Genomic DNA, 25,336 nt, shown 5'->3' on the forward strand with positions numbered 1-25,336 from the left:
CAGGCCGTTTGAACATTGTGACATCGGAATGCAAACGTACACAGTTCTGTGAATTAAAAAAAAACAACTATATTTGGGGGGACCTTGGGGTCTTGTCCTAGCAAACCTCTCAACTCCTGTGATTTCCCCATCTTACATTTTATATAACACTAATTTTCTTATCATAGCCAAGTGTATCCCCAATATATATATTACACTGATGCAGGCTTTTAGGGACTTAACTGATGGACCATATTCTTTCCATATGGTGCCCAAAACTGAGGACATTGTGACATTTTCAGCACAGTTTTGTTTTAGTTTTTTTTTCCCCCCGCAAAAGAATGATGATTTTCGCGGGTAGCCTAAGGGCTTGGTACAGCTAGGCTTGTGAAACTTTATCTTGCCCACTTCTCTCTGCGGTCTTCGACACGCAGTCCGCTGTGTGAAGGCCTGTCTCCTGACGCACTCTGCCCTTGCTTTAATATTTCACCTTCACTTCAGTTCTATTGTTAACAATGCAGCACATGGGAAAAATACAAATTCAGAAACTCGTGGCAGTAACTTTCTTGTTCTCTAAATTAATAAAGTTGCTTTGGGAACAACATGGTGGCATGAAGAAGCATCGGCCTTAAAGCGGAGAAGTGTGTTTATATTGAAGGGAGCCTGAAGGAAATGAATTGGTGTCGGTGCCCCTGCTTCTGTGACTACAAACATAGTATGAGTGCACTTGTCTCTGATCCTCTGCAGTGATTTTGAGGATATTACCTGCAAAATGAACCTGAGACTCCTCCGATTGCCCTTACCTGGGGGTTAAGCATTAAATTTAATTGTTTATATTTTCCAACATTCTTTTTTATCATTCATATTGAATTGAATAAGCGGCTATTCCAAGGCACGGTGGTTGGACTGCGGTGGTTGTTCTGTGGACATATAGTTGATCTTCGGTTGTCTGAACCAAACAAAACAGTCCAGAAGAGACCGGTCATTCCTCGTTTAATGACCGGTCTCAAATCACATCTTCGTTTTAGAATTAAGTTAATGTGTACTCTGTTCACATTAGAAGAAGAAAGGTTTAGTGCTCAACAATAAACCTATGTATTCGTCATTACTGTAGATAACGAAACCTGATTACGAAGCGTCTTGACCGTTCTAGTTATTGCTCGATGCCTGCTAGTCCCCGCTGAAATCGCTCCGTCAGGTTACGGGCGCTTGCCAAGAACATCCTTCTTGGCATGAATGTGAACATCCTTCTTGGCAGGGAGGAGGGGTGGGGCTGTCGGGGAGTCAAGGGACGAGTTAAGATTTTTTTCATCGTCTCCTTCAGCTACGTCTCAGCGCTATAAAAGGCACGGGTCACACGCTTTTCAGTCAATCCGAAGCCACAAACTTATCCTACCGCTTCAAACTCGTCGGTTTAACCCATACATCGCCGAAAAGGGGAAACCGTTAGCCGACCTCCTGGCACGGAGAAGGGGACGGAACTTGCACCAAATTTCAGAAAAAGGACCAGAGGATTCCCCACTTTGGTAAGATGTATTTTCATAGCGCTTTTCAGACAGTACTTCGGTGTCCACTGCTTTGCAGCTGATTAAATGAATCAATCTATTAATTAATCAATCAATCAATGAATTTTCAATAGATGAAAACCTTTCTGTTCAGCTATTGTTCAGCTATTCAACTAAAGTTGTGAAATGTACAGACAGAGTAATTCTGAGAAATTCTGATGCATTGCATCTTCTTTCTGGGAGATATTTACCCTTTATCAAAAGAAAAAACAATGGTTGCTACATTCTGGAAGGAATCAAGGAATGTTTTTGGAAAAATATGACTGATTATATGACCCCTGTCCTAGAGCACCCTTTCTATCAGTGAGAAGTACATTTTAAATGCAAGCCCTGTTTCTTCCACCCTTCAACTCGACCAGCTGATTTCACTCATATAGTTTTTCCACCTGCCAGACGAATTGTGCTGATTTGTGAAATACTGGGGAGGACTTTTACTTTCTGAACCTAGATTTTCACCCCTGCATCTCTTTCACAGAATGTGGTTCAGACATTATTTTACAGAATGTGGTTCAGACATATTATTTTACAGTGTGTGGTTCACACATAGATTCCGTACACATTCCTGACGATGGAGTCATCATGCCCATGTGCATGATGGTGTGTCTGTGTGATGGTGTGTCTGTGTGTGATGGTGTGTCTGTGTGTGATGGTGTGTCTGTGGGATGGTGTGTCTGTGGGATGGTGTGTCTGTGTGTGATGGTGTGTCTGTGTGTGATGGTGTGTCTGTGGGATGGTGTTTCTGTGCATGATGGTGTGTCTGTGTGATGGTGTGTCTGTGTGATGGTGTGTCTGTGTGTGATGGTGTGTCTGTGTGTGATGGTGTGTCTGTGTGTGATGGTGTGTCTGTGGGATGGTGTGTCTGTGTGTGATGGTGTGTCTGTGTGTGATGGTGTGTCTGTGGGATGGTGTGTCTGTGTGTGATGGTGTGTCTGTGGGATGGTGTGTCTGTGTGTGATGGTGTGTCTGTGTGTGATGGTGTGTCTGTGTGATGGTGTGTCTGTGTGTGATGGTGTGTCTGTGTGTGATGGTGTGTCTGTGTGTGATGGTGTGTCTGTGGGATGGTGTGTCTGTGTGTGATGGTGTGTCTGTGTGTGATGGTGTGTCTGTGGGATGGTGTGTCTGTGTGTGATGGTGTGTCTGTGGGATGGTGTGTCTGTGTGTGATGGTGTGTCTGTGTGTGATGGTGTGTCTGCATGATGGTGTGTCTGTAGGATGGTGTGTCTGTGTGTGATGGTGTGTCTGTGTGTGATGGTGTGTCTGTGTGTGATGGTGTGTCTGTGGGATGGTGTTTCTGTGCATGATGGTGTGTCTGTGCATGATGGTGTGTCTGTGTGATCGTGTTGTTAAGCCCTTTGGACTCTCTCACTCTCTTTTCCCCTCATTTTCTCTCTCTGCCTCTCTCCCTCTCTCACTGTCTTCCCCTGCTTTCTCTCTTCCTCCCACCTCTGCCCCCTCTTTCTCTCTTTCTCTCATTTTACTTTGGATCAGTCGAGGGAGACTTTTAAAACCAGGTCAAATAGGAGACCACATTACAGTCTGAATCAATCTGCTATTCTATTTGTGCTTTGGAGCATGGACCCACTTGATTGCCTTCCTCCCAGACAAATGATCACCTTGCTGTGATTAAGGGGAATGACCTGGGCTTAAGAGCCGCCCTCTGATACATACAGGTAGATCACTTCCCCTCTGGAATTTGATAAAACCAGCGGCTAGTCTTTGACTCACTTGTATTGTTTTCTTAATCCATTTGAAGTAGATGATTACCACAGGTCTAACAATCAGTTATTGTCAAGACATTACGTAACTATCAACATTAGTCAAGTTAAAAAGTGCATATGTAATTATTTGATATATAGGTTGATATCACTGTTGAGTATTACAACAGGCTGGCTTCTTACTACACTCACTGATCTTGCGACCGGTCGGTGAAGAAATCCGTTGGTATTATTGAGAGTGCCCCACCGCAGAGCCTGGTGTAATATCCCATCAGCTTTGCCTTCTCTTCACCCAGCAGTGAGAAGTGGTGCAGAGCAGCGTGGTTCTCAGCCTGCTCCCTCTAGTGGTCATGTGTTTAGAAATGACTAATTGCAAACATTGTGATTTGCATATGCAGTTAACGGCTCTCAGAGTTGTTTGGGATAATCCATGTGGACGAACATAATGCATTTTGTAAAAGTATACATGTTCTAGCCTGTAGCCTGTAGCCCAGTGACTAAGGTACATGTTCTAGCCTGTAGCCTGTAGCCTAGCCAATAGCCGAGTGACTAAGGTACATGTTCTAGCCTGTAGCCTAGCCTGTAGCCCAGTGGCTGAGGTACATGTTCTAGCCTGCAACCTGTAGCCTAGCCTATAGCCTAGTGACTAAGGTACATGTTCTAGCCTGTAGCCTGTAGCCTAGCCTATAGCCGAGTGACTAAGGTACATTTTCTAGCCTGTAGCCTGTAGCCTAGCCTATAGCCGAGTGACTAAGGTACATATGGGTCTTTCAGCATACATATCCCTGGTTATGGGTATGCACTTTGCACTTTGTTGTATGTCTGGATAAGAGCATCTGCCAAATGCCATTAATGTAATGTAATATTCTAGCCTGTCGTCTAGCCTATAGTCTTGTAAGGTCCATGACCAGGACCCTGATGGCTGGTGGTTCAAGCTCAATCGATGTGTAGCCACGATAAGATCCGCACAGCCGTTGGGCCCTTGAGCAAGCCCTTTATCCCGCATTGCTCCAGGGAGGATTGTCCCCTGCTTAGTCTAATCAACTGTAACTGATAACTTAATATTATTATTATTATTATTATTATTATTATTATTATTATTATTATTATGTTCCTACAGAATGAGGGCAGTGGAGCCTATGGGCTGCTTCTGCCAGTGCTGTTTGCTTTCACTGTGTGTGTGTGTGAGTGTGTGAGTGTGTTGTGTGCCTGTGTGCGTGAGTGTGTGAGTGTGTTGTGTGCCTGTGTGTTGTGTGCCTGTGTGTATTTGTGTGTGTGTGTTGTGCCCCTGTGTTTGTGTGTGTGTGTGTGTGTGTGCGTGTTGTGTGCCTGTGTGTGTGTGTGTGCGTGTTGTGTGTGCCTGTGTGTGTGTGAGTGTGTGTGAGTGTGTGTGACTGTGACTGTGTTGTGCGCCTGTGTGTATTTGTGTGTGTGTGTGTTGTGGGCCTGTGTGTGTGTGTGTGTGTGCGTGTTGTGTGAGTGTGTGTGAGTGTGTGTGAGTGTGTGTGACTGTGACTGTGTTGTGCGCCTGTGTGTATTTGTGTGTGTGTGTGTTGTGCGCCTGTGTGTGTGTGTGTGTGTGTGTTGTGTGCCTGTGTGCCTGTGTGTGTGTGTGTGAGTGTGTGTGACTGTGACTGTGTTGTGCGCCTGTGTGTATTTGTGTGTGTGTGTGTTGTGGGCCTGTGTGTGCGCCCTCCACTGAGCCTGGCTCTTTGGGCTGCAGGGCCTTTACTGAGTGTGTTTACCTCCAGCCCGTGTGCACACACACACACACACACAGCGGCCGGCTCGACTCGCACAGGGCCCCTCTGTCGTCTGCGTGGAGAGGAACAGACTGCCAGTGACTGAGCGTGATGGAGATGGGCGCTGCCGTGGCCTGGCTCCTCGCCCTGGCGCTGCTGGTCCCCGCTGCCCGCCCCGGGGCTGCCTCTCTCCTGCCCGACTCCCCGGAGCTCCGCAGGCTGCTGAGCCGCTACCAGGACCAGGACCAGAACCAGAACCACACCGGCCGGGCCCGGCGGGCCATCCTGTGGGCCGACCAGCAGGAGATCCTCCAGCTGCACAACAAGCTGCGGGGCCTGGTGCAGCCCCCGGCCTCCAACATGGAGCGCATGGTGAGCAGCTTCAGTTCAGCTGTCATAACGCTGGTCATAACGCTGGTCATAACGCTGGTCATAACGCTGGTCATAGCGCTGGTCATAACGCTGGGTATCATCTGGTCATAACGCTGGTCATAACGCTGGTCATAACGCTGGTCATAACGCTGGGTATCATCTAGTCATAACGCTGGTCATAGCGCTGGTCATAGCGCTGGTCATAGCGCTGGTCATAACGCTGGGTATCATCTGGTCATAACGCTGGTCATAACGCTGGTCATAACGCTGGTCATAACGCTGGTCTAGCTGGGTGTTATCTGGTCATGAAGCTGGTCTAGCTGGTCATGAGCTGGTCATAAAGCTGGTCTAGCTGGCTATAAGCTGGTCTTAAAGATTGTCTAGCTACCAATGGTCTGATTCGGGGAATAAGGCTCCTGCTCACTGGGGCTGATGGAGCAGAGTTGGAGGGCAGTGTGTGAAGAACAGTGTGTGAAGAACAGTGAGGTGGCCTTGTGGATAAGGTAGACCACTGGAAGGTTGGTATAGGCAGATCCACACAGCTGTGGGCCCCTTAACCCCTCATTGTTCCAGGGGCGATTGTCCCTCATTAGTCGAATCAATTTTGAAAGTTGCTTTGGATGAAAGGGTCAGCTAGTTCGAGGGAAGTGTGTTGAGTGGAGAGGGCGTAGGACAGGGCAGTGTATTGAGTGGAGAGGGCGTAGGACAGGGCAGTGTGCTGAGTGGAGAGGGCGTAGGACAGGGCAGTGTGTTGAGTAGAGAGGGCGTAGGACAGGGCAGTGTGTTGAGTGGAGAGGGCGTAGGACAGGGCAGTGTGTTGAGTGGAGAGGGCGTAGGACAGGGCAGTGTGTTGAGTGGAGAGGGCGTAGAACAGGGCAGTGTGTTGAGTGGAGAGGGCGTAGGACAGGGCAGTGTGTTGAGTGGAGAGGGCGTAGGACAGGGCAGTGTGTTGAGTGGAGAGGGCGTAGGACAGGGTCGTGTTGAGTGGAGAGGGCGTAGAACAGGGCAGTGAGAGCAAGCAGAGGCTTCAGGAAGGTGGAGGGAGATGTGGGGAGATGTGGGGAGGCTGTGCAGCCCCAGACTCCTGCCCTGGCCTGGGAGCCAGAGTGGATGTGACAGAGCTGAGGCATGGGCCACTCCTTCAGTGTCGGATGTTCACCCAGAGAAGGAACGAGGGCTTTGGTCTGCAGATTGCTGCGTGTTTGTCGTGGAGCGAAGCCAGGCACCAGCCCTCTTTACGGTCTTGGCTGCCATCGATGTTAGTCTCTCTTCACTCGCCTCTACATGGGGGGAGCACTGGGCTCACAGAGGCCATCGTGTTTTACAAATCGCCTCTGCAGTGGAAGAGTGTGTGTGTGTGTGTGTGTGTGTGTGTGTGTGTGGGACAGGTGTGTGTCCTGTCTTCTGTGTGTGTCATGTCACAGAGCACAGAGGCCATTTTTTAGAGGCTACTGCTGTGAGTGTGTGAGTGTGTGAGTGTGTGAGTGTGTGAGTGTGTGTGTGTGTGAGTGTGTGTGAGTGTGTGAGTGTGTGAGTGTGTGAGTGTGTGAGTGTGTGAGTGTGTGAGTGTGTGAGTGTGTGAGTGTGTGAGTGTGTGAGTGTGAGTGTGTGTGTCTGAATGTCTGAGTGTCTGTGTGTGTGAGTGACCGAGTGACCGAGTGAGCGAGTGAGCGAGTGAGCGAGTGAGCGAGTGACCGAGTGACCGCTGTGTGTCTGCTGTCTTTAGGTGTGGGATGAAGATCTGGAGGCTTCGGCCGCCAGCTGGTCTCAGGAGTGCAGGTGGGAGCACGGGCCCGAGGACCTGCTCATGTCTATCGGGCAGAACCTGGCTGTGCACTGGGGCAGGTGAGGGGAGAACCTGCTGCCTGCACTGTGCATCCATATACCCCATATACCCCAAATACCCCAAATACCCCACACCCCATATACACTATATACCCCATATACCCCACACCCCATGTACCCCACACCCCATATACACTATATACCCCATATACCCCACACCCCATGTACCCCACACCCCATATACACTATATACCCCATATACCCCTCACCCCGTATACACAATATACCCCTCACCCCATATACACTATATACCCCATATACCCCACACCCCATATACCCCACACCCCATATACACTATATACCCCATATACCCCTCACCCCGTATACACAATATACCCCTCACCCCATATACACTATATACCCCATATACCCCACACCCCATATACACTATATACCCAATATACCCCACACCCTGTATACACTATATACTGCACATTGCACACTCATACACACACACACACACACACACACTCTCACTCACACACACATACACACACTCACACACACACACACACACACACACACACTCACACACACACACTCACACACACATACACACACACACACTCACACACACACACACACACTCTCACTCACACACACATACACACACACACACTCACACACACACACACACACACACACACTCTCTCACACACACACACACACACACACACCAAAGCATTGGAGCTCTTACTCAAACACAGCCTCCTGGACAGTCAGACGATGTCTTGGCAGAAGATGAGACGTACTGTGTTTTGGCAGCAAACGCTCCGTCTATCCGTAGTATTCTCTGGATCTGTACCCTTTCCAAGAGTTAGCCTCTATTCCGGTCCCAGTGACAAGTGCTACTCCGGTCATTTTTTTGATATATTTAGCACTTTGCGATGCTTTAAAAGTGAATGTTTTATATTAAGCCGCATAAGCAGAACAGCACGTCAGGCTGGCGAGCGGTGTTTACCTTTGCTTGTCGGCTGGAGTCGGAAAACAAACTCCACATCAGTCTGCTGGAGCAGAGTCTGATTAATTAGCAGAATAACCTGCTTTGAGAACAACCCAGCTTCTGTCGGGTCTTCCAAACCTTTCCCCCCCCGTACGCGCTGACTCAGGGGGCGCTCTGACGCTGAGTGTTTCTGCAGGTACCGGTCTCCGGCCTACCACGTCCAGGCCTGGTACGATGAGGCGAAGGACTACACCTACCCCTACCCCGAGGAGTGCACCCCCTGGTGCCCTGACCACTGCAAAGGACCCATGTGCACACACTACACGCAGGTGAGAGATCCACAGGACACACTACACACAGGTGAGAGATCCACAGGACACACTACACACAGGTGAGAGATCCACAGGACACACTACACACAGGTGAGAGATCCACAGGACACACTACACACAGGTGAGAGATCCACAGGACACACTACACACAGGTGAGAGATCCACAGGACACACTACACACAGGTGAGAGATCCACAGGACACACTACACACAGGTGAGAGATCCACAGGACACACTACACGCAGGTGAGAGATCCACAGGACTCACTACACGCAGGTGAGAGATCCACAGGACTCACTACACGCAGGTGAGAGATCCACAGGACACACTACACGCAGGTGAGAGATCCACAGGACACACTACACGCAGGTGAGAGATCCACAGGACACACTACACACAGGTGAGAGATCCACAGGACACACTACACGCAGGTGAGATCCACAGGACACACTACACGCAGGTGAGAGATCCACAGGACACAGGACACACTACACGCAGGTGAGAGATCCACAGGACACACTACACACAGGTGAGAGATCCACAGGACACACTACACGCAGGTGAGAGATCCACAGGACACACTACACGCAGGTGAGAGATCCACAGGACACACTACACACAGGTGAGAGATCCACAGGACACACTACACGCAGGTGAGATCCACAGGACACACTACACGCAGGTGAGAGATCCACAGGACACACTACACACAGGTGAGAGATCCACAGGACACACTACACGCAGGTGAGAGATCCACAGGACACACTACACACAGGTGAGAGATCCACAGGACACACGACACGCAGGTGAGAGATCCACAGGACACACTACACACAGGTGAGAGATCCACAGGACACACTACACGCAGGTGAGAGATCCACAGGACACACTACACACAGGTGAGAGATCCACAGGACACACGACACACAGGTGAGAGATCCACAGGACACACTACACGCAGGTGAGAGATCCACAGGACACACTACACACAGGTGAGAGATCCACAGGACACACTACACGCAGGTGAGAGATCCACAGGACACACTACCCGCAGGTGAGAGATCCACAGGACACACTACACGCAGGTGAGAGATCCACAGGACACACTACACGCAGGTGAGAGATCCACAGGACACACTACCCGCAGGTGAGAGATCCACAGGACACACTACACGCCGGTGAGAGATCCACAGGACACATGGTCACATGTATACACACAGTCACAATTCAAATTATGACTAGGGTGCGGCTTTCCATCTTTCAGTGTGGACTGGAATGAACCCACTGCATCCCAGAATTCACAATGGGAGCCGGGGGGACAGCAACTATTGAAAACCGAAACAAAAACACTGTTTGCAGACTGTATGTGGCAGGAAGGGCTTTGTGGAAGCACTGCACCCCTCTCTTTCCCGTTCAGTCATGGGATCATCGCTGTGTGGAAATGATTTTCATATGACATGGCGTGATCTTGCAATTATTAGGTTCTCTCTGCATTCTGAGTAGTTATGGGATATTGAGCCCCAAAGTTATCACATCCTAACACAGCGAAACTGAAATGTGGGTCAGTTCTTCTGACAAAATCTAAATGAGACACTCTAAAAATACCCTATGTACAATATCCAAATCCTATCGAATTGCCCTTTAAACAACATATTTATGACACTAACTCATTTTTGTAATAAATGTCAGTTAGAACCTCATCACACAAATGCCCAAAAGGCCAGACTCTCGTGCGGTTCCCCCGTGTCCGCCTTTCGTCTGCTGAAAACGGGACCCGCTTGGGTTTGCGTTTGGGACCGCTGGCTTCTCCGTGTGAAACGCTTCCGAGGGGCGTTCCGGGATCGGACCGGGCTCTGGCGTGAGCGCTAGCACAGCTGCAGCTTTCGCTGCGTCACTGTCCCTGCTCTGGAGCCAGGAGACTGTCCCGGGGAAACGCCTGTGAGTGGAGACTTACTGCAGGCCTCCTGGGGCACACCTGGCAGGCGGAATGGATTATCTCTGGGATTATCTCTGGGAATGTCCCTTCTGCTGCTCGACCAGCTCATCCCCAGAGTGATCATGGCGCACCAGATTCAGCACTGAAGGCTGCTGGATTTCAGTAGATCGTTACATTTATACAGCACTTTATTTATATTTATTTATATAGCACTTTACAGTGATGAGGGGGAAACTCACCTCAACCACCACCAATGTGCAGAACCCACCTGGGCGATGCAACGGCGGCCATTTCATGCCAGAACGCTCACATACTGGTTTACCTGTGTGCTTTACACATTTACACCTTTACCTGTGTGCTTTACACATTTACACCTTTACCTGTGTGACTTACACCTTTACCTGTGTGATTTACACCTTTACTTGTGTGATTTACACCTTTACCTGTGTGATTTACACCTTTACCTGTGTGATTTACACTTACCTGTGTGATTTACACCTTTACCTGTGTGATTTACACTTACCTGTGTGATTTACACCTTTACCTGTGTGATTTACACTTACCTGTGTGATTTACACTTACCTGTGTGATTTACACTTACCTGTGTGATTTACACCTTTACCTGTGTGATTTACACTTACCTGTGTGATTTACACTTACCTGTGTGATTTACACTTACCTGTGTGTTTTCAGCTGGTGTGGGCCACCACCACTCGGGTGGGGTGTGCGGTGCACGTCTGTCCCAAGATGGACGTCTGGGGTGAGATCTGGGAGAACTCGGTCTACTTGGTCTGCAACTACTCCCCCAAGTGAGCGCTCCCTCCCCCTCCTCCCCTTCCAGCTGTTTTCCGCTTTCCTTTCGTACACAGTTCCACACACGCGTGTCTCCTCTGGTATGCCCAGCTGTGGGTAAGCAGCAAGTCTTTTTTTAGAAGTGTCAGTTTGTAATGTAATTGTGCGCTGACATAATGAGGTCGTTCGCTGTGACCAGCAGAAAGGAGGACTGAGTAATGATGGAGAAACGGAGATTGAAGTGTGGAATTACATGGCTCTTCTCTCGCAGACGCTTGTAATTATTTACTTAACTTCAGGGAAATGGAGAATATATTTATCTGCGGGCCCTTTCAGCAGTCTGGCATGGTGTGTGGAGCAGGGGTGACCGAAATCAATCCGAAATGGGCCAGTGTGGGGGCAGGTTTGTGTCTGAACCCAACACCAGGACACCTTACTGATCTTGCCGTTCAGTTAATATTTTGATAAGTAGAATTGAGTGTCATAGGACTGGGCTAAAACAAAAACCTACACCCACACCAGCCCATTCTGGGGAAGATTGGACGCCCGTGGTGGGGGGCAGTGGTTAAATGTAATACACCAGAGAGACACTTCATTTTCACTTCATTTTTCCAAAAGAAGTGTGATACCTTAGTCATGTTATCTTTGCTTTGGCCACTGTTTAAGGTTTTAGGACATCGTGATCGGTAACTTAAAATAGGTCTTAAAATGTACTTTACACACATTGTGAGTGTCTGTTAAAATGTCTGCTGGAATCGGAATACGTCATTTGAAACCTGTATTTGAAAATATGCTAATAATATCACATAGAGAAGTTTTCATCACACAAAGTGCATTCGCTGACATGCAGCTGGCTGAATTAGATCATGCAGTTGATCCTCTCTTGCCTGCCACACACAGCTTAGCTATTAGTCTTCTTTTATATTTAGCTATATTGAACTGAGTGAAAGTCAGATATCCAATGCTGGGGAAATTGAAGATAAGGCAAAGCTTTTAAAAAATATAGCACGGCTGCCGTGGTCACATGGTGACTAATAAAGGTGGCTGGGTATCCACTGCCGTGAGGCCAGTTTGGCAAGTTTCCCCACTTATGGGCAACTAGGTTACTGTTGTTATTCTTATTACATGAGTAGGACTACAGTGTAGTATAATACTTTATTTACGTAAATTGTCAGCGCCGATGCCGAAGGCAACTTCTCCCGCGTGAAGGCTTGTGTGATGTCACGGTATAATTCGAGAATAGGCGCTGCACGCGGAAAAAGAGAAACGCTGTGTGGCCACTGAAAATATTTTTGAATTTACACAAACAATATACCCTTAAAACGGCTCCATCGCGGGTCGCCAGACAAAAAGTTTTATAATATGCGTATATGGGGCACTGTGCTCTTTAGCTGAACTGGGCTGATCCATATGTTGGGCGCTGAACTGGGCTGATCCCTGTGTTGGGCACTGTGCTCTTTAGCTGGACTGGGCTGATCCCTGTGTCTCTTCCCAGGGGGAACTGGATTGGAGAAGCCCCCTACAAACATGGCCGCCCGTGCTCTCAGTGTCCCCCCAGCTATGGAGGAGGCTGCAGGGACAACCTGTGCTTCAATGGTGAGCCTGTGTGTGTGTGTGTGTGTGCTGAAAGGATACAATGACAAGGAGTCTGAAGCTCAGACTGTCAGCTTTAATTTGACGGCATTGTTTTAGTGAGTGTGTGAGTGTGTGAGTGTGTGAGTGTGTGAGTGTGTGAGTGTGTGAGTGTGTGAGTGTGTGTGAGTGTGTGAGTGTGTGAGTGTGTGAGTGTGTGAGTGTGTGAGTGTGTGAGTGTGTGAGTGTGTGAGTGTGTGTGTGTGTGTGTGTGTGTGAGTGTGTGAGTGTGTGTGTGTGTGTGTGTGTGTGTGTGTCTGTGTCTGTGTCTGTGTCTGTGTCTGTGAGTGTGTGAGTGTGTGTTGAAATGATACAATGACAAGGAGTCTGAAGCTCAGACTGTCAGCTTTAATTTGAGGGCATTGTTTTAGTGTGTGTGTGTGTCTGTGTCTGTGTCTGTGTCTGTGTCTGTGTCTGTGAGAGTGTGAGAGTGTGAGAGTGTGAGAGTGTGAGAGTGTGAGAGTGTGAGAGTGTGAGAGTGTGTGTGAGTGTGTGAGTGTGTGTCTGTGTGTGTGGACTTACCTGTGTGTGTGTGTGTGTGTGTGTGTGTGTGTGTGTGTCTGTGCGTGGATTTACCTGTGTGTGTGTGTGTGTGGTACATGACTGGGGCAGCCTGTAGCCTAGTGGCTAAGGTACATGACTGGGGCAGCCTGTAGCCTAGTGGCTAAGGTACATGACTGGGGCAGCCTGTAGCCTAGTGGCTAAGGTACATGACTGGGGCAGCCTGTAGCCTAGTGGCTAAGGTACATGACTGGGGAAGCCTGTAGCCTAGGGGCTAAGGTACATGACTGGGACAGCCTGTAGCCTAGTGGCTAAGGTACATGACTGGGGAAGCCTGTAGCCTAGTGGCTAAGGTACATGACTGGGGCAGCCTGTAGCCTAGTGGCTAAGGTACATGACTGGGGAAGCCTGTAGCCTAGTGGCTAAGGTACATGACTGGGGCAGCCTGTAGCCTAGTGGCTAAGGTACATGAGTGGGACTGCCTGTAGCCTAGTGGCTAAGGTACATGACTGGGGAAGCCTGTAGCCTAGTGGCTAAGGTACATGACTGGGGCAGCCTGTAGCCTAGTGGCTAAGGTACATGACTGGGGCAGCCTGTAGCCTAGTGGCTAAGGTACATGACTGGGGCAGCCTGTAGCCTAGTGGCTAAGGTACATGAATGGGACAGCCTGTAGCCTAGTGGCTAAGGTACATGACTGGGGCAGCCTGTAGCCTAGTGGCTAAGGTACATGACTGGGGCAGCCTGTAGCCTAGTGGCTAAGGTACATGACTGGGGCAGCCTGTAGCCTAGTGGCTAAGGTACATGACTGGGGCAGCCTGTAGCCTAGTGGCTAAGGTACATGACATTATTACCTCTAACCCCCACCCCTCACAGAAAGCCCCCTGGCTCCTCGCAGCCCCGAGACCGCAGACATGAACGAGGTGGAGGTGCCCCCAGAACCCGTGCAGCCCCCCCCCACCACCACCAAACCCTCCCCTCCCACCAAGCCCCGGCCCAGAACTAAGAAGCCCTCTGGACCCAAAGTCAGCTCAGCCAAGCCTGCTGACCCTGCCTTCCTTGGTGAGTTTTGATGGGGGGGGGGGTCTTCCTGTTTTACTTCTGTACACTAAACTAAGACCTAACTTGAGATTTAGCTGACATTTACTGAGGAAAAGGGCTAATGCCATCTTTCACACACATAATTGTTTTTGGTCATATTTTAGAATAAGTTTAATTAATTAAGCATTAAATTAATTAGTTAATGTATTTAATTAACTACTAAGTCGCATATTATTTGCGTACATTAACATTTCTTACATTCGCTAAGCATAAAATAAACTTTCATTAGTCAACCATTAACAGATACATTCACTGTTTTTTTTTCATTCCAATATACTAACGTGCATGTTAGCGCAAATGAGTGTATGTTACATGAGTTCATGCTGGTCTTTTTACTGGTTTTTTTAACAGTTCAGGACATAACGTGTGAAACCAGGATGCGTGACGTGTGCAGAGGGGCAGCGTGCAACAGGTCAGTCCGTCTGGTCTCCGCACGTCAGCGTGCATCTCCCCGCCCTGAGCAGCCAGTGTGGGGTTCTATCTCCCTGCCCTGAGCAGCCTGTGTGGGGTTCTATCTCCCCGCCCTGAGCAGCCTGTGTGGGGTTCTATCTCCCCGCCCTGAGCAGCCTGTGTGGGGTTCTATCTCCCCGCCCTGAGCAGCCTGTGTGGGGTTCTATCTCCCACCTTTAGCAGCCTGTGTGGGGTTGTATCTCCCACCTTTAGCAGCCTGTGTGGGGTTGTATCTCCCACCTTTAGCAGCCTGTGTGGGGTTGTATCTCCCACCTTTAGCAGCCTGTGTGGGGTTGTATCTCCCACCTTTAGCAGCCTGTGTGGGGTTGTATCTCCCACCTTTAGCAGCCTGTGTGGGGTTGTATCTCCCACCTTTAGCAGCCTGTGTGGGGTTCTATCTCCCACCTTTAGCAGCCTGTGTGGGGTTGTATCTCCCACCTTTAGCAGCCTGTGTGCGGTTGTATCTCCCACCTTTAGCAGCCTGTGTGGGGTTGTATCTCCCACCTTTAGCAGCCTGTGTGGGGTTCTATCTCCCACCTTTAGCAGCCTGTGTGGGGTTGTATCTCCCACCTTTAGCAGCCTGTGTGGGGTTCCATCTCCCACCTTTAGCAGCCTGTGTGGGGTTGTATCTCCCACCTTTAGCAGCCTGTGTGCGGTTGTATCTCCCACCTTTAGCAGCCTGTGTGCGGTTGTATCTCCCACCTTTAGCAGCCTGTGTGGGGTTGTATCTCCCACCTTTAGCAGCCTGTGTGGGGTTGTATCTCCCACCTTTAGCAGCCTGTGTGGGGTTCTATCTCCCACCTTTAGCAGCCTGTGTGGGGTTGTATCTCCCACCTTTAGCAGCCTGTGTGCGGTTGATAGCCTGTTTTCTCCCCACAGATACCGCTGTCCTGCTAACTGCCTGTACCAGAAGGGCCGGGTGTGGGGCACTGTCTTCTATGATGTGGTATGATGTGTGTTACTTTTTGCTTTTTACTGTTCATTAGCCGAAGCTTTTATCCAAAGCCACATACAGTTGATGAGACTAAGCAGGGGCCAATCCCCCCTGGAACAATGTGGGGTTAGGGGCCTCGCTCAAGGGCCCCGCAGCTGTAGCGACACAAGGGCTAGAATGATCGACCTTCTGGATCCCAGTCCCGGTGAAAGTCCCGGGTCCAGTCGAGCAGTGTAGCCACGAGGCTGGCCCTTCTTCACACACCTCTCCCTCACAGAGTGCAGGGCATGGATTTAGTAACGCTGCCATGTTACAACACAACAACATTAAAATAATACGTTGAGCTGAAATATTTGCTTCTGAGATGTGTTGCGTAGCCTCGCTGTTGCCCAAGAAAACGCGGTTTTAGTTGTGCAACGATTGCTAAACTGCCCAAGTGACCTGCGGACCGACCACAGCGGCCGAGCAGGAAGGCCAGTCCCCAGGGCCTGTGCTGTGCGCGCCAGTTTGACTCAGGAAGCGCCAGTGGGCCAGGACGCCGTGTGATTGGGAATCTGGGAATCTGGGAATCATGTAAAACAAGGGGCTGGTGTTTTGGTGAGAGAGGACGGAAAGAATGTGCAACATCTGTTTATACGGCGACCTGCACTTTTTTATTTTTCAGCAATCTAGCATCTGTCGCGCTGCGATCCACCAGGGCGTGGCGGACAGCAGCGGCGGCCTGGTGGACGTCACGCGGGAGGACGGCAAGCCCTTCTTCATCAAGACAACCAAGAACGGGATTGAATCGTTCAGGTGCTTTTTCTCCTAAAATCACTTGTCGTACTGCTCAAAAGCCTTGATGAGTTGAACAGGAAGTAAAAACTAGATTAGACTAAATGTTTAAACATCCTTTTTCTCTTCACAGTAAATACAAACCTGGGAATGCGTTTATCGTGGCAAGAGTGGAAGGTTTGGAAATCTTTAAGCATGTTAACTTTCAGTTGTAATAATTTTGCTGAATTCCATGTAACATCTCTCTCTCTCTCTCTCTCTCTCTCTCTCTCTCTCAGAGCGATCAGTGGACTGCTTTGCCACTGTGGCTGAAATTTGCCCCTTTAAGAAGCCAGGCGTCAACTGCCCAAGGTGCAGACTTCATGTGTGCTGACGTAATGCGTGAATGAAATTGGAAATTAAAGTCTTCCTTTGCCTTTTTAAGATATCAAAGGACTGTTGGACCGATGTCAAACGATCACAATCCGCCTCCAATCCGGTCCTCCGGTCCTCCGGTCCTTTGTTCTTGTAGTGAGGACACATGGAACAGAACAGTACTTCACACTGTAAAAAAAGTCAATGAAATAAGATAATTTTTTTCTACTTAAGAATTTTGTTTTGGGTGAAATGCACTGCAGCCGCACTAATATTCCAAAACATCCATCCATCCATCCATCCATCCATCCATCCATCCATCCATCCATCCATCCACCCATCCACCCATCCATCCATCCATCCATCCATTTTCACCCGCTTATCCGGAGTTGGGTTGCGGTGGCAGTAGGCTAAGCTGGGTATTCCAGGCGTCCCTCTCCCCAGCAACGCATTCCAGCTCCTCCTGGGGGATCCCGAGGTGTTCCCAGGCCAGGAGAGATATATAATCTCTCCTGGCGGGTTCTGGGTCTACCTCGGGGTCTCCGCCCAGTTGGACGAGCCCGGAAAACCTCCAAAGGGAGGCGCCCGGGAGGCATCCTGATCAGATGCCCGAACCACCTCAATTGGCTCCTTTCGATGCGAAGGAGCAGTGGCTCTACTCCGAGCTCCCTCCGGATGTCCGATGCAACGCCCGCATTACTGCTGATGCTGCACCGATCCGCCTGTCGATCTCACGCTCCCTTCTACCCTCACTCGTGAACAAGACCCTGAGATACTTAGACTCCTTCACTTGGGGCAATGGCTCGTTCCCAACCCGGAGGGAGCAATCCACCATTCTCCGGCAGTGAACCATGGCCTCGGACTTGGAGGTGCTGACTCTCATCCCGGCCGTTTCGCACTCAGCTGCAAACCGCTCCAGTGCGTGCTGAAGGTCACGGTCCGATGAAGCCAGCAGAACCACGTCGTCCGCAAAAACAGTCAACAGTCAGTGAAGAGGGCTCCCTTTGTAACCCAGATCTTGTATATTTGTAACACAAAAGTAACTTTGGCACAACGTGACACAAAAAGCCTGTTGACAGTTATTAGAATGAGAGTTTCCCACGCTGTCAGTGGGGCTGTCAGTGGGGCTGTCAGTGGGGCTGTCAGTGATGAGCCTGTGGTTGTGTTCATGCTGTGACCCCCTTCTCTCTCTCTCTTTTCCCAGAGTGCTCTGCCCCGACAACTGCAAGAACCAGCCCTCCCACTGGTCTCCGGTCGTAGGCAACGTCGTCTACTCTGATGTGAGTATCCATCTGCCTCGGATCAGTGTGTGTCTGTGTCTGTCTGTGTGTCTATCTGTGTCTGTCTGTGTGTCTATCTGTGTGTGTCTGTGTCTGTGTGTGTGTGTGTGTCTGTGTGTGTGTGTGTCTGTGTGTCTGTGTGTCTGTATGTGTGTGTCTGTGTGTGTCTGTATGTCTGTATGTCTCTCTGTGTGTGTGTGTGTGTCTGTGTCTGTGTGTGTGTCTGTATGTGTGTGTGTCTGTATGTGTGTGTGTGTGTGTGTGTGTGTGTGTCTCTGTGTGTGTCTGTCTGTGTGTCTGTGTGTCTGTGTGTCTGTGTGTCTGTGTGTGTGTGTGTGTCTCTGTGTGTGTCTCTGTGTGTGTCTCTGTGTGTGTCTCTGTGTGTGTCTCTGTGTGTGTGTGTGTGCGCGCGTGTGCGTGCGCGCGTGTGTGTGTGTGTGTGTCTCTGTGTGTGTCTCTGTGTGTGTGTGTGTGTGTGTGTGTGTGTGCGTGTGTGTGTGTGCATATGGGATGACCACACACAAAAACCACCGAACAACAGTGGGAGAGAGCACAGCTGCAGTGTATGAGCTTGTGGTCTCTGCTCATTGGCTGTTGCGGTGTTGGCAGTGAGTCGGTGCTGAGCTGTGTTTCAGCAGGAATGGCCTGACTGAGTCACACAGAGCTGGCACAGAGCGGATGTGTTTGGAGCAGGAGGCTCTCCTCGCTGGGGTGGGGGTGTTGGGGGGGTTGGGCACTGATCGGTGTGCTTCAGCCTCTCTGCTCGTCCCAGTGAGGGTGTGATTAGAGTCTGCTCCAGAGCACTTATCCGGCCTCCGGCTGCCTTTCACTCAAAACGGCCGGGGCTCGGATTAGTGAACTGATCCCGGATCAGGTTCTTTGGGCTGGAAAGTATCCTGAGATGAAAGGGGGGTGAAGAGGCTTTGTTTCCCTCGGAAGAGCTACGCCGTGAAACGCGAGGATCCCGTCTTTCTGGCCCCACATCAGAGCCCTCGGATATGTTTTCATTTCACCTTCAGTTCAGACTGGGACAGCGCACACGCTCAGTTCAGACTGGGACAGCACACGCTCAGTCTCACACTCAGTTCAGACTGGGACAGCGCTCACATACACTCTCACTCTCAGTTCAGACTGGGACAGCGCACACAGACACTCTCACGCTCAGTTCAGACTGGGACAGCGCACACAGACACTCTCACACTCAGTTCAGACTGGGACAGCGCTCACACACTCTCACACTCAGTTCAGACTGGGACAGCGCACACACACTCTCACACTGCTCAGACTGGGACAGCACTCACACACACTCTCACACTCAGTTCAGACTGGGACAGCGCACACGCTCAGTCTCACACTCAGTTCAGACTGGGACAGCGCACACAGACACTCTCACGCTCAGTTCAGACTGGGACAGCACACACGCTCAGTCTCACACTCAGTTCAGACTGGGACAGCGCTCACACACTCTCACACTCAGTTCAGACTGGGACAGCACACACGCTCAGTCTCACACTCAGTTCAGACTGGGACAGCGCTCACAGACACTCTCACACTCAGGACACGGAGGAACAGGCAGGCCGGGGTGGATGTAGCAGAGGAGGTTCGGCAGACGTTGTTCGGTCGCTGGGGGTTCACATCCCAACAGGGCTCAGAGAGTGTGTGTGTGAGTAGTGTGTGAGTGTGCAAATGCGTGAGTGTGCGAGTGTGCGAGTGTGCGAGTGTGCAGTGTGCAGTGTGTGTGCAGTATGCAGTGTGCAGTATGCAGTGTGTAGTGTGCAGTGTGTGTGCAGTGTGCAGTGTGTGTGCAGTGTGTGCAGTGTGCAGTGTGTGTGCAGTATGCAATATGCAGTGTGTGCAGTGTGCAGTGTGTGTGCAGTATGCAGTGTGTAGTGTGCAGTGTGTGTGCAGTGTGCAGTGTGCAGTGTGCAGTGTGCAGTGTGCAGTGTTTGAGCCGTGGAGCTGATGCCTCTCCTGCCCCCCTCCCTCAGAGCTCCAGTGTCTGTCGGGCAGCGCTCCACGCCGGGGTGCTGGGGGCGGCCGGGGGCCCTGTGGACCTGCTGGCTCTGGATAAGAAGAGCAGCTATGTGGGCACTCTGAAGAACGGAGTCCAGTCAGAGAGGTACCCTAGCCCCTCCTCATTTACCCTACCCCCTCCTCATTTACCCTACCCCCTCCTCATTTACCCTACCCCCTCCTCATTTACCCTGCCCCCTCTCCTCATTTACCCTACCCCCCCTCATCACTTACCCTACCCCCTCCTCATTTACCCTACCCCCTCCTCATTTACCCTGCCCCCTCTCCTCATTTACCCTACCCCCCCTCATCACTTACCCTACCCTCTCCTCATTTACCCTACCCCCTCCTCATTTACCCTACCCCCTCTCCTCATTTACCCTACCCCCCCTCATCACTTACCCTACCCTCTCCTCATTTACCCTACCCCCTCTCCTCATTTACCCTACCCCCTCCTCATTTACTCTACCCCCCCTCATCACTTACCCTACCCTCTCCTCATTTACCCTACCCCCTCTCCTCATTTACCCTACCCCCTCTCCTCATTTACCCTATCCTAACCCCAGTTTATAGATATGAGGGACACTTGATGAAAAGCCTCTCCTGTGTTTTCGTAGTAAGAGCAATCCTGAGGGCTGCTCGTTCCGTGTGTTTGCCGTGAGAGAGTGAGGCCCAGGGACCTTCGTGTGAGATCCTCTCCCAACGCAGGAATTTACAAAATGGTGGAGCCATGGTGACCGCTCAGATCCATCCCAGCAGTGAAGAACATTCTGCACACGGCTCATACCTCCCCATCATCAACCAATGACACGGTTCCACCAATCAGAAGAGCGGTAGACTTTCCGAGCTGTATCTCATCCACTAATTATCACACCAGGGTCAAATACCTCATTGTTTTCAATTCGAATACTTTTCTGTGCTCTATTGATCTTGCGTGGTCCAGTTGAGCCAAACAAAGTGGATTTTGTACTTTTTGCGAGCGTTTCATTGGCTCCAATGCTCCAGACAATCTCCATAAACCATAGAAAAGTATGTGAATCTAAAACGATTACATATTTGTCCCAGGTCTGCTAATCATCAATAATTCTGCAATTTAGGGCGACCCGATAGTTTTACTTCTCCTGTATAAACTCTGTCATTACTGTTTGTGTTCAAGAGTTAGAATGCTAAATTCTATATATTATAAATGACGTATGTAACAGCAGTGCTGATTATATCCGTCTTGAAATGAAATCTTTTTTCTTGATGATGTCTTTAATACCCAGAAATGCACTGTATGTGGATCGCACTTGTGCTTAATCATTTTGTACATATTTCATTTGGCTGATGCCAATGCCCTTAATATAGCAATATTTCAGCTTTGGTTTTGATTTTTGCTTTTATTCTTATTTAATGGCAGACAGGTGGTGGTCTTTTAAAAGCAGCGTGTGTACAGTGGGCACGCGTGTTTGTTCAGAGTCAGGTCACTCCTCTCGGCTGACTCAAAGTGCACTCTCAGAAATAAGGATACAGTGGAGGTACATTTCTGTTCTTTAAGGAGCACACATCCCAAATGTCCCCAGAAGGTACCATAATTTACTATTTAGGAACTAATGAGCACCCTTTACAAGCAAAAAACATGCTCAGCAGTTGTACCCAGTGCTGAGCAGTTGTACCTTGTCAGGCAATTTGTGTGCCTTTCTTTCTGAGAGTGTAGCTCATCCACAGATAGTCCTCGTGTGACCTCATCATTCACGATCAGCAGACTACAAACCTCTGCATTACAGAATGTATGTCCATGTATGGATCATTATTTTATACAATATTTCCTTCAGCCAAATTAAAGCATGTCCACAATATTAATGTCCGTTGTCTGTCGGACATGTGGATAACATTCTCCATTTAAACCCACAAAGGGACCTTTTCACAAACTACTATACTGATTTTTGATACTCATACCTCACATTCTGGACAAATAAAGGAGAATATTGGAGTGTTTGTTACATTCAATCCGGCATAATAATTGGAACTTCAATTACAGTCCAATAATGAGGGAACACAGTCAGCACACGTACATAATGTGGGTCCATTAAATCCCTCGCACACAGCAGTTTAATCAAAGGAGACTTATTCCACAGGCTGAGGCAGTCACACACGGGAGGCAGTGAGTCTGAAATGCTCTGTTCTGAACTGAGGGGAGATGATTTCAGTGTCTGTGGCATCAGCCTGTCCTCCGGGGTAGGTGTTGGGTAGAGACCAGTAAACGTCCTCCTGTGCTTGTAATGGCTGCCTCGGTCCTGTCTCTTCTGCGTGGGGAATCTGGCTTGTTGTACAGCTGCAGAAATGTGCATTGAGTAAATACTCTAAAGGTCTTCATTATACATCTATGCGTCTTATATATGTCTTTTTCATCTGTTGTAAATGTGTCTGTTTTGAAAGTGCCTTTTAGTGATTTGTGATTTTTTATCCAGCTGGCTAAGCTTTTATGATTATTAATATTTTCTAATGTTTGCACAGTTTGAAAATAAATTTAAGGTAAATATATCTTGCATGTATTTTACAGTGGATTGTATATTTTAACTTTATTCACACAAGGGGAAAGTGGAGAAGGTTACATTCACAGGGCTTTCACAGAGGGCTTCACAGAGGGCTTCACAGAGGGGGGGTCACAGAGGGCTTCACAGAGGGGGGGTCACAGTGGGGGGTTCACAGTGGGGGGGGTCACAGAGGGGGGGTCACAGAGGGGGGGGGTCACAGTGGGGGGGTTCACTGAGGGGGGGTCACAGGGTGAAATGTGCTGGACCAACTCCAACTCCGAGGCACCACTCACTTTCCATACATATGTATATTTACTGTAGATACATTTACTGTAATGATATTTACTATTGTAATAATGAATATGCACTCATCCTTTGTAGCAGTAAATTGGATCTTATGATCCGAGAACATGCTTTCATAATATGCTGACCCAATCATTCCTTCAGAAAACCATCTGGCCTTTGGAGTAGGAGTAGTTTTGATTTTGAAAGAGTTTTCACGCAGCAGAACTATTGCTAAAATCCAATGTTTTTGCCTTAAGTTAAAAATTTTCCATGAAAATAAAAATTGATTATGACATCAGGGCTGAGCAGGCCGATCAGCTGGTTGGGGAGATCACATTACAGCAAACGCCAGGTCAAAGGTCAAAACACTCAACCCTTTTATTGTAGGAGAACTGGAGACCCATTTCACTCGTATAGAAGGTGGACTATCATTACATGACCTTCAGACACATTTTAAAGAACTGGGCTGGCCCAAAACCATCATCAACGGATGATTCTACACTTAAAATCTGTTAAAACCTGCATAGTTTTATTCCTATTGTAATTTCCTTCATGTCCAGGGAATCCACAGTAAGTTAAAATGATGCTTCTGAATGTGAATACGTTTCTCCATGAGTATTGAGTAATTAGGTCACATTTTCCAGTTTACATTTTATTGTTTTCACTGAATCATCAAACTGAAAATAACAGACATATTGATGTTTGATATGTTTGAGCTCTAGAAGGATGGATAAACAAATTATAATTGTGATTATTAAAATTATTGTCGTTGGTCAACGAGTCTTGTCTCAGAGCCCAAGGTGATGTATAATCGGTCCTTGCCTGGCTCTGTTCTGAAGTGGGAACGGTTCTGGGCGAGACTCAAAAGAACGTCCGTTCCGGTTCAGGATTTTTGCTGTTCAGCCGCGGACTGAAATACGAGAAATGAGGAAGTGCCCCGTCATCTTCATTTTGTAAGATGTGCGTTGTCTTCAGGAGAGTTTCAGCCTCAGTTTGTGCTCGGTTTGAGAAGTGGCTCAGTTTGAGAAGCGGGGATGTCGTACACAGCTTGATTGCATGTAGAGAACACATTTCACCACCGCTTCACCACAACCCGTCAGTAACTGATAGAAAACTTTAGGTCACGTGTCAAGAACAGTCTCGCGCACACACTCCAAACAACCAGGGCCGGGTTTCCCCATAACCCTATGGAAGTTCTTTTCTAGGCATGTTCCCCAAACTATCCCTCAGGAGGTTGCTTCAGGCATACCTACGTGCGGCGTTACGAGGCCCTTCAACCTTTCTACGATTGATTATTCACTCCACACAGAAACTCTGAGAACATGCTAACTCCACACAGAGAAGGCCGTCTGGCTCTGCAGTGAGTAGCTTGTCTGCGGTATACTGTAGTTCACTTGGCTTCTTTCCGTTGCTTTGTTCTATGACAGAAGGAATCCACACCCCACGACCAGCCAGGACCCAGGGATAAGGTAAGCAGAGTCTTTATTACAAGTTCAGGTAAGGAGCAGTTAATGACAGGGCAGCTGCCCCCTCTGACCCCCCTGCCCGTCTCTATCACCCCCCTGCTGGAAAAGTCAATAGACACAGCTTTGTTTACGTATGGAATTTGTACATCGTTAATTCATTACATTACATTAATGGCATTTGGCAGACGCTCTTATCTAGAACGATGTACAGTTGATTAGACTAAGCAGGGGCCAATCCACCCTGGAGCAATGCAGGGTTAAGGGCCTTGCTCAAGGGCCCAACAGCTGTGCTTATTGTGGCTACACCGGGGATCGAACCACCAACCTTTCTGGGTCATGTACTTTAGCCACTCTGCTACAGGCTGCCCCTTTTCTCTGGCCTAGCTAACTGTTCATGGCTCCCTTCAGTGCTGCTGTCATCCTATAAATCCCACAATCACTTCATTATGTTCATTCCCACAGTGTTCATTTTGCTGTGCAGATGCTGATGGTTATTGAGTGAAGAGTGGCTGTGTGGTCTATAAACGGAGCTAATCGGCCTGTGGAGTCTGTGCAGGTGCCCATTTCTGTTCTGTGACCGTCAGAACATCTCTGTTCTGTGACCGTCAGAACATCTCTGTTCTGTGACTGTCAGAACATCTCTGTTCTGTGACTGTCAGAACATTTCTGTTCTGTGACCGTCAGAACATTTCTGTTCTGTGACCGTCAGAACATCTCTGTTCTGTGACTGTCAGAACATCCGTTCCCGCTCTCTCCCAGGTGGACTGTCCTGCCACAGGCCTCCAGCTCATGAAGAGGCAAGGAGGAGTATT

The 25,336-nt window shown here is 49.1% G+C and overlaps 1 protein-coding gene across 1 annotated transcript; it reads left to right on the forward strand.

Annotated features, from left to right (window-relative positions):
• Window positions 1-1,231: 1,231 nt before the first annotated feature.
• On the forward strand, window positions 1,232-22,780 carry crispld2 (cysteine-rich secretory protein LCCL domain containing 2). Its single transcript, XM_061222103.1, has 15 exons — window positions 1,232-1,505; window positions 5,011-5,373; window positions 7,100-7,218; window positions 8,358-8,490; window positions 11,123-11,238; window positions 12,717-12,817; window positions 14,228-14,413; window positions 14,804-14,864; window positions 15,782-15,848; window positions 16,501-16,631; window positions 16,744-16,787; window positions 16,889-16,961; window positions 18,169-18,244; window positions 20,233-20,363; window positions 20,875-22,780. Exons 2-15 carry the CDS (start codon window positions 5,113-5,115, stop codon window positions 20,924-20,926), a joined length of 1,551 nt encoding a protein of 516 aa, XP_061078087.1. The 5' UTR covers window positions 1,232-1,505; window positions 5,011-5,112; the 3' UTR covers window positions 20,927-22,780.
• The last annotated feature ends 2,556 nt before the right edge of the window (window positions 22,781-25,336 follow it).

The sequence above is a fragment of the Conger conger genome, chromosome 15, assembly GCF_963514075.1.
Source record: "Conger conger chromosome 15, fConCon1.1, whole genome shotgun sequence".
Taxonomy (NCBI): Eukaryota; Metazoa; Chordata; class Actinopteri; order Anguilliformes; family Congridae; genus Conger; species Conger conger.

Excerpts from the sequence above, each read along its gene's own strand:
- crispld2 (XM_061222103.1), top strand. The coding sequence starts at position 5,113 with ATGGAGATGGGCGCTGCCGTGGCCTGGCTCCTCGCCCTGGCGCTGCTG. Across the intron at positions 11,239-12,716 it reads GTCTGCAACTACTCCCCCAA|GGGGAACTGGATTGGAGAAG; the intron begins GTGAGCGCTCCC and ends GTCTCTTCCCAG. Across the intron at positions 14,865-15,781 it reads AGAGGGGCAGCGTGCAACAG|ATACCGCTGTCCTGCTAACT; the intron begins GTCAGTCCGTCT and ends TTCTCCCCACAG.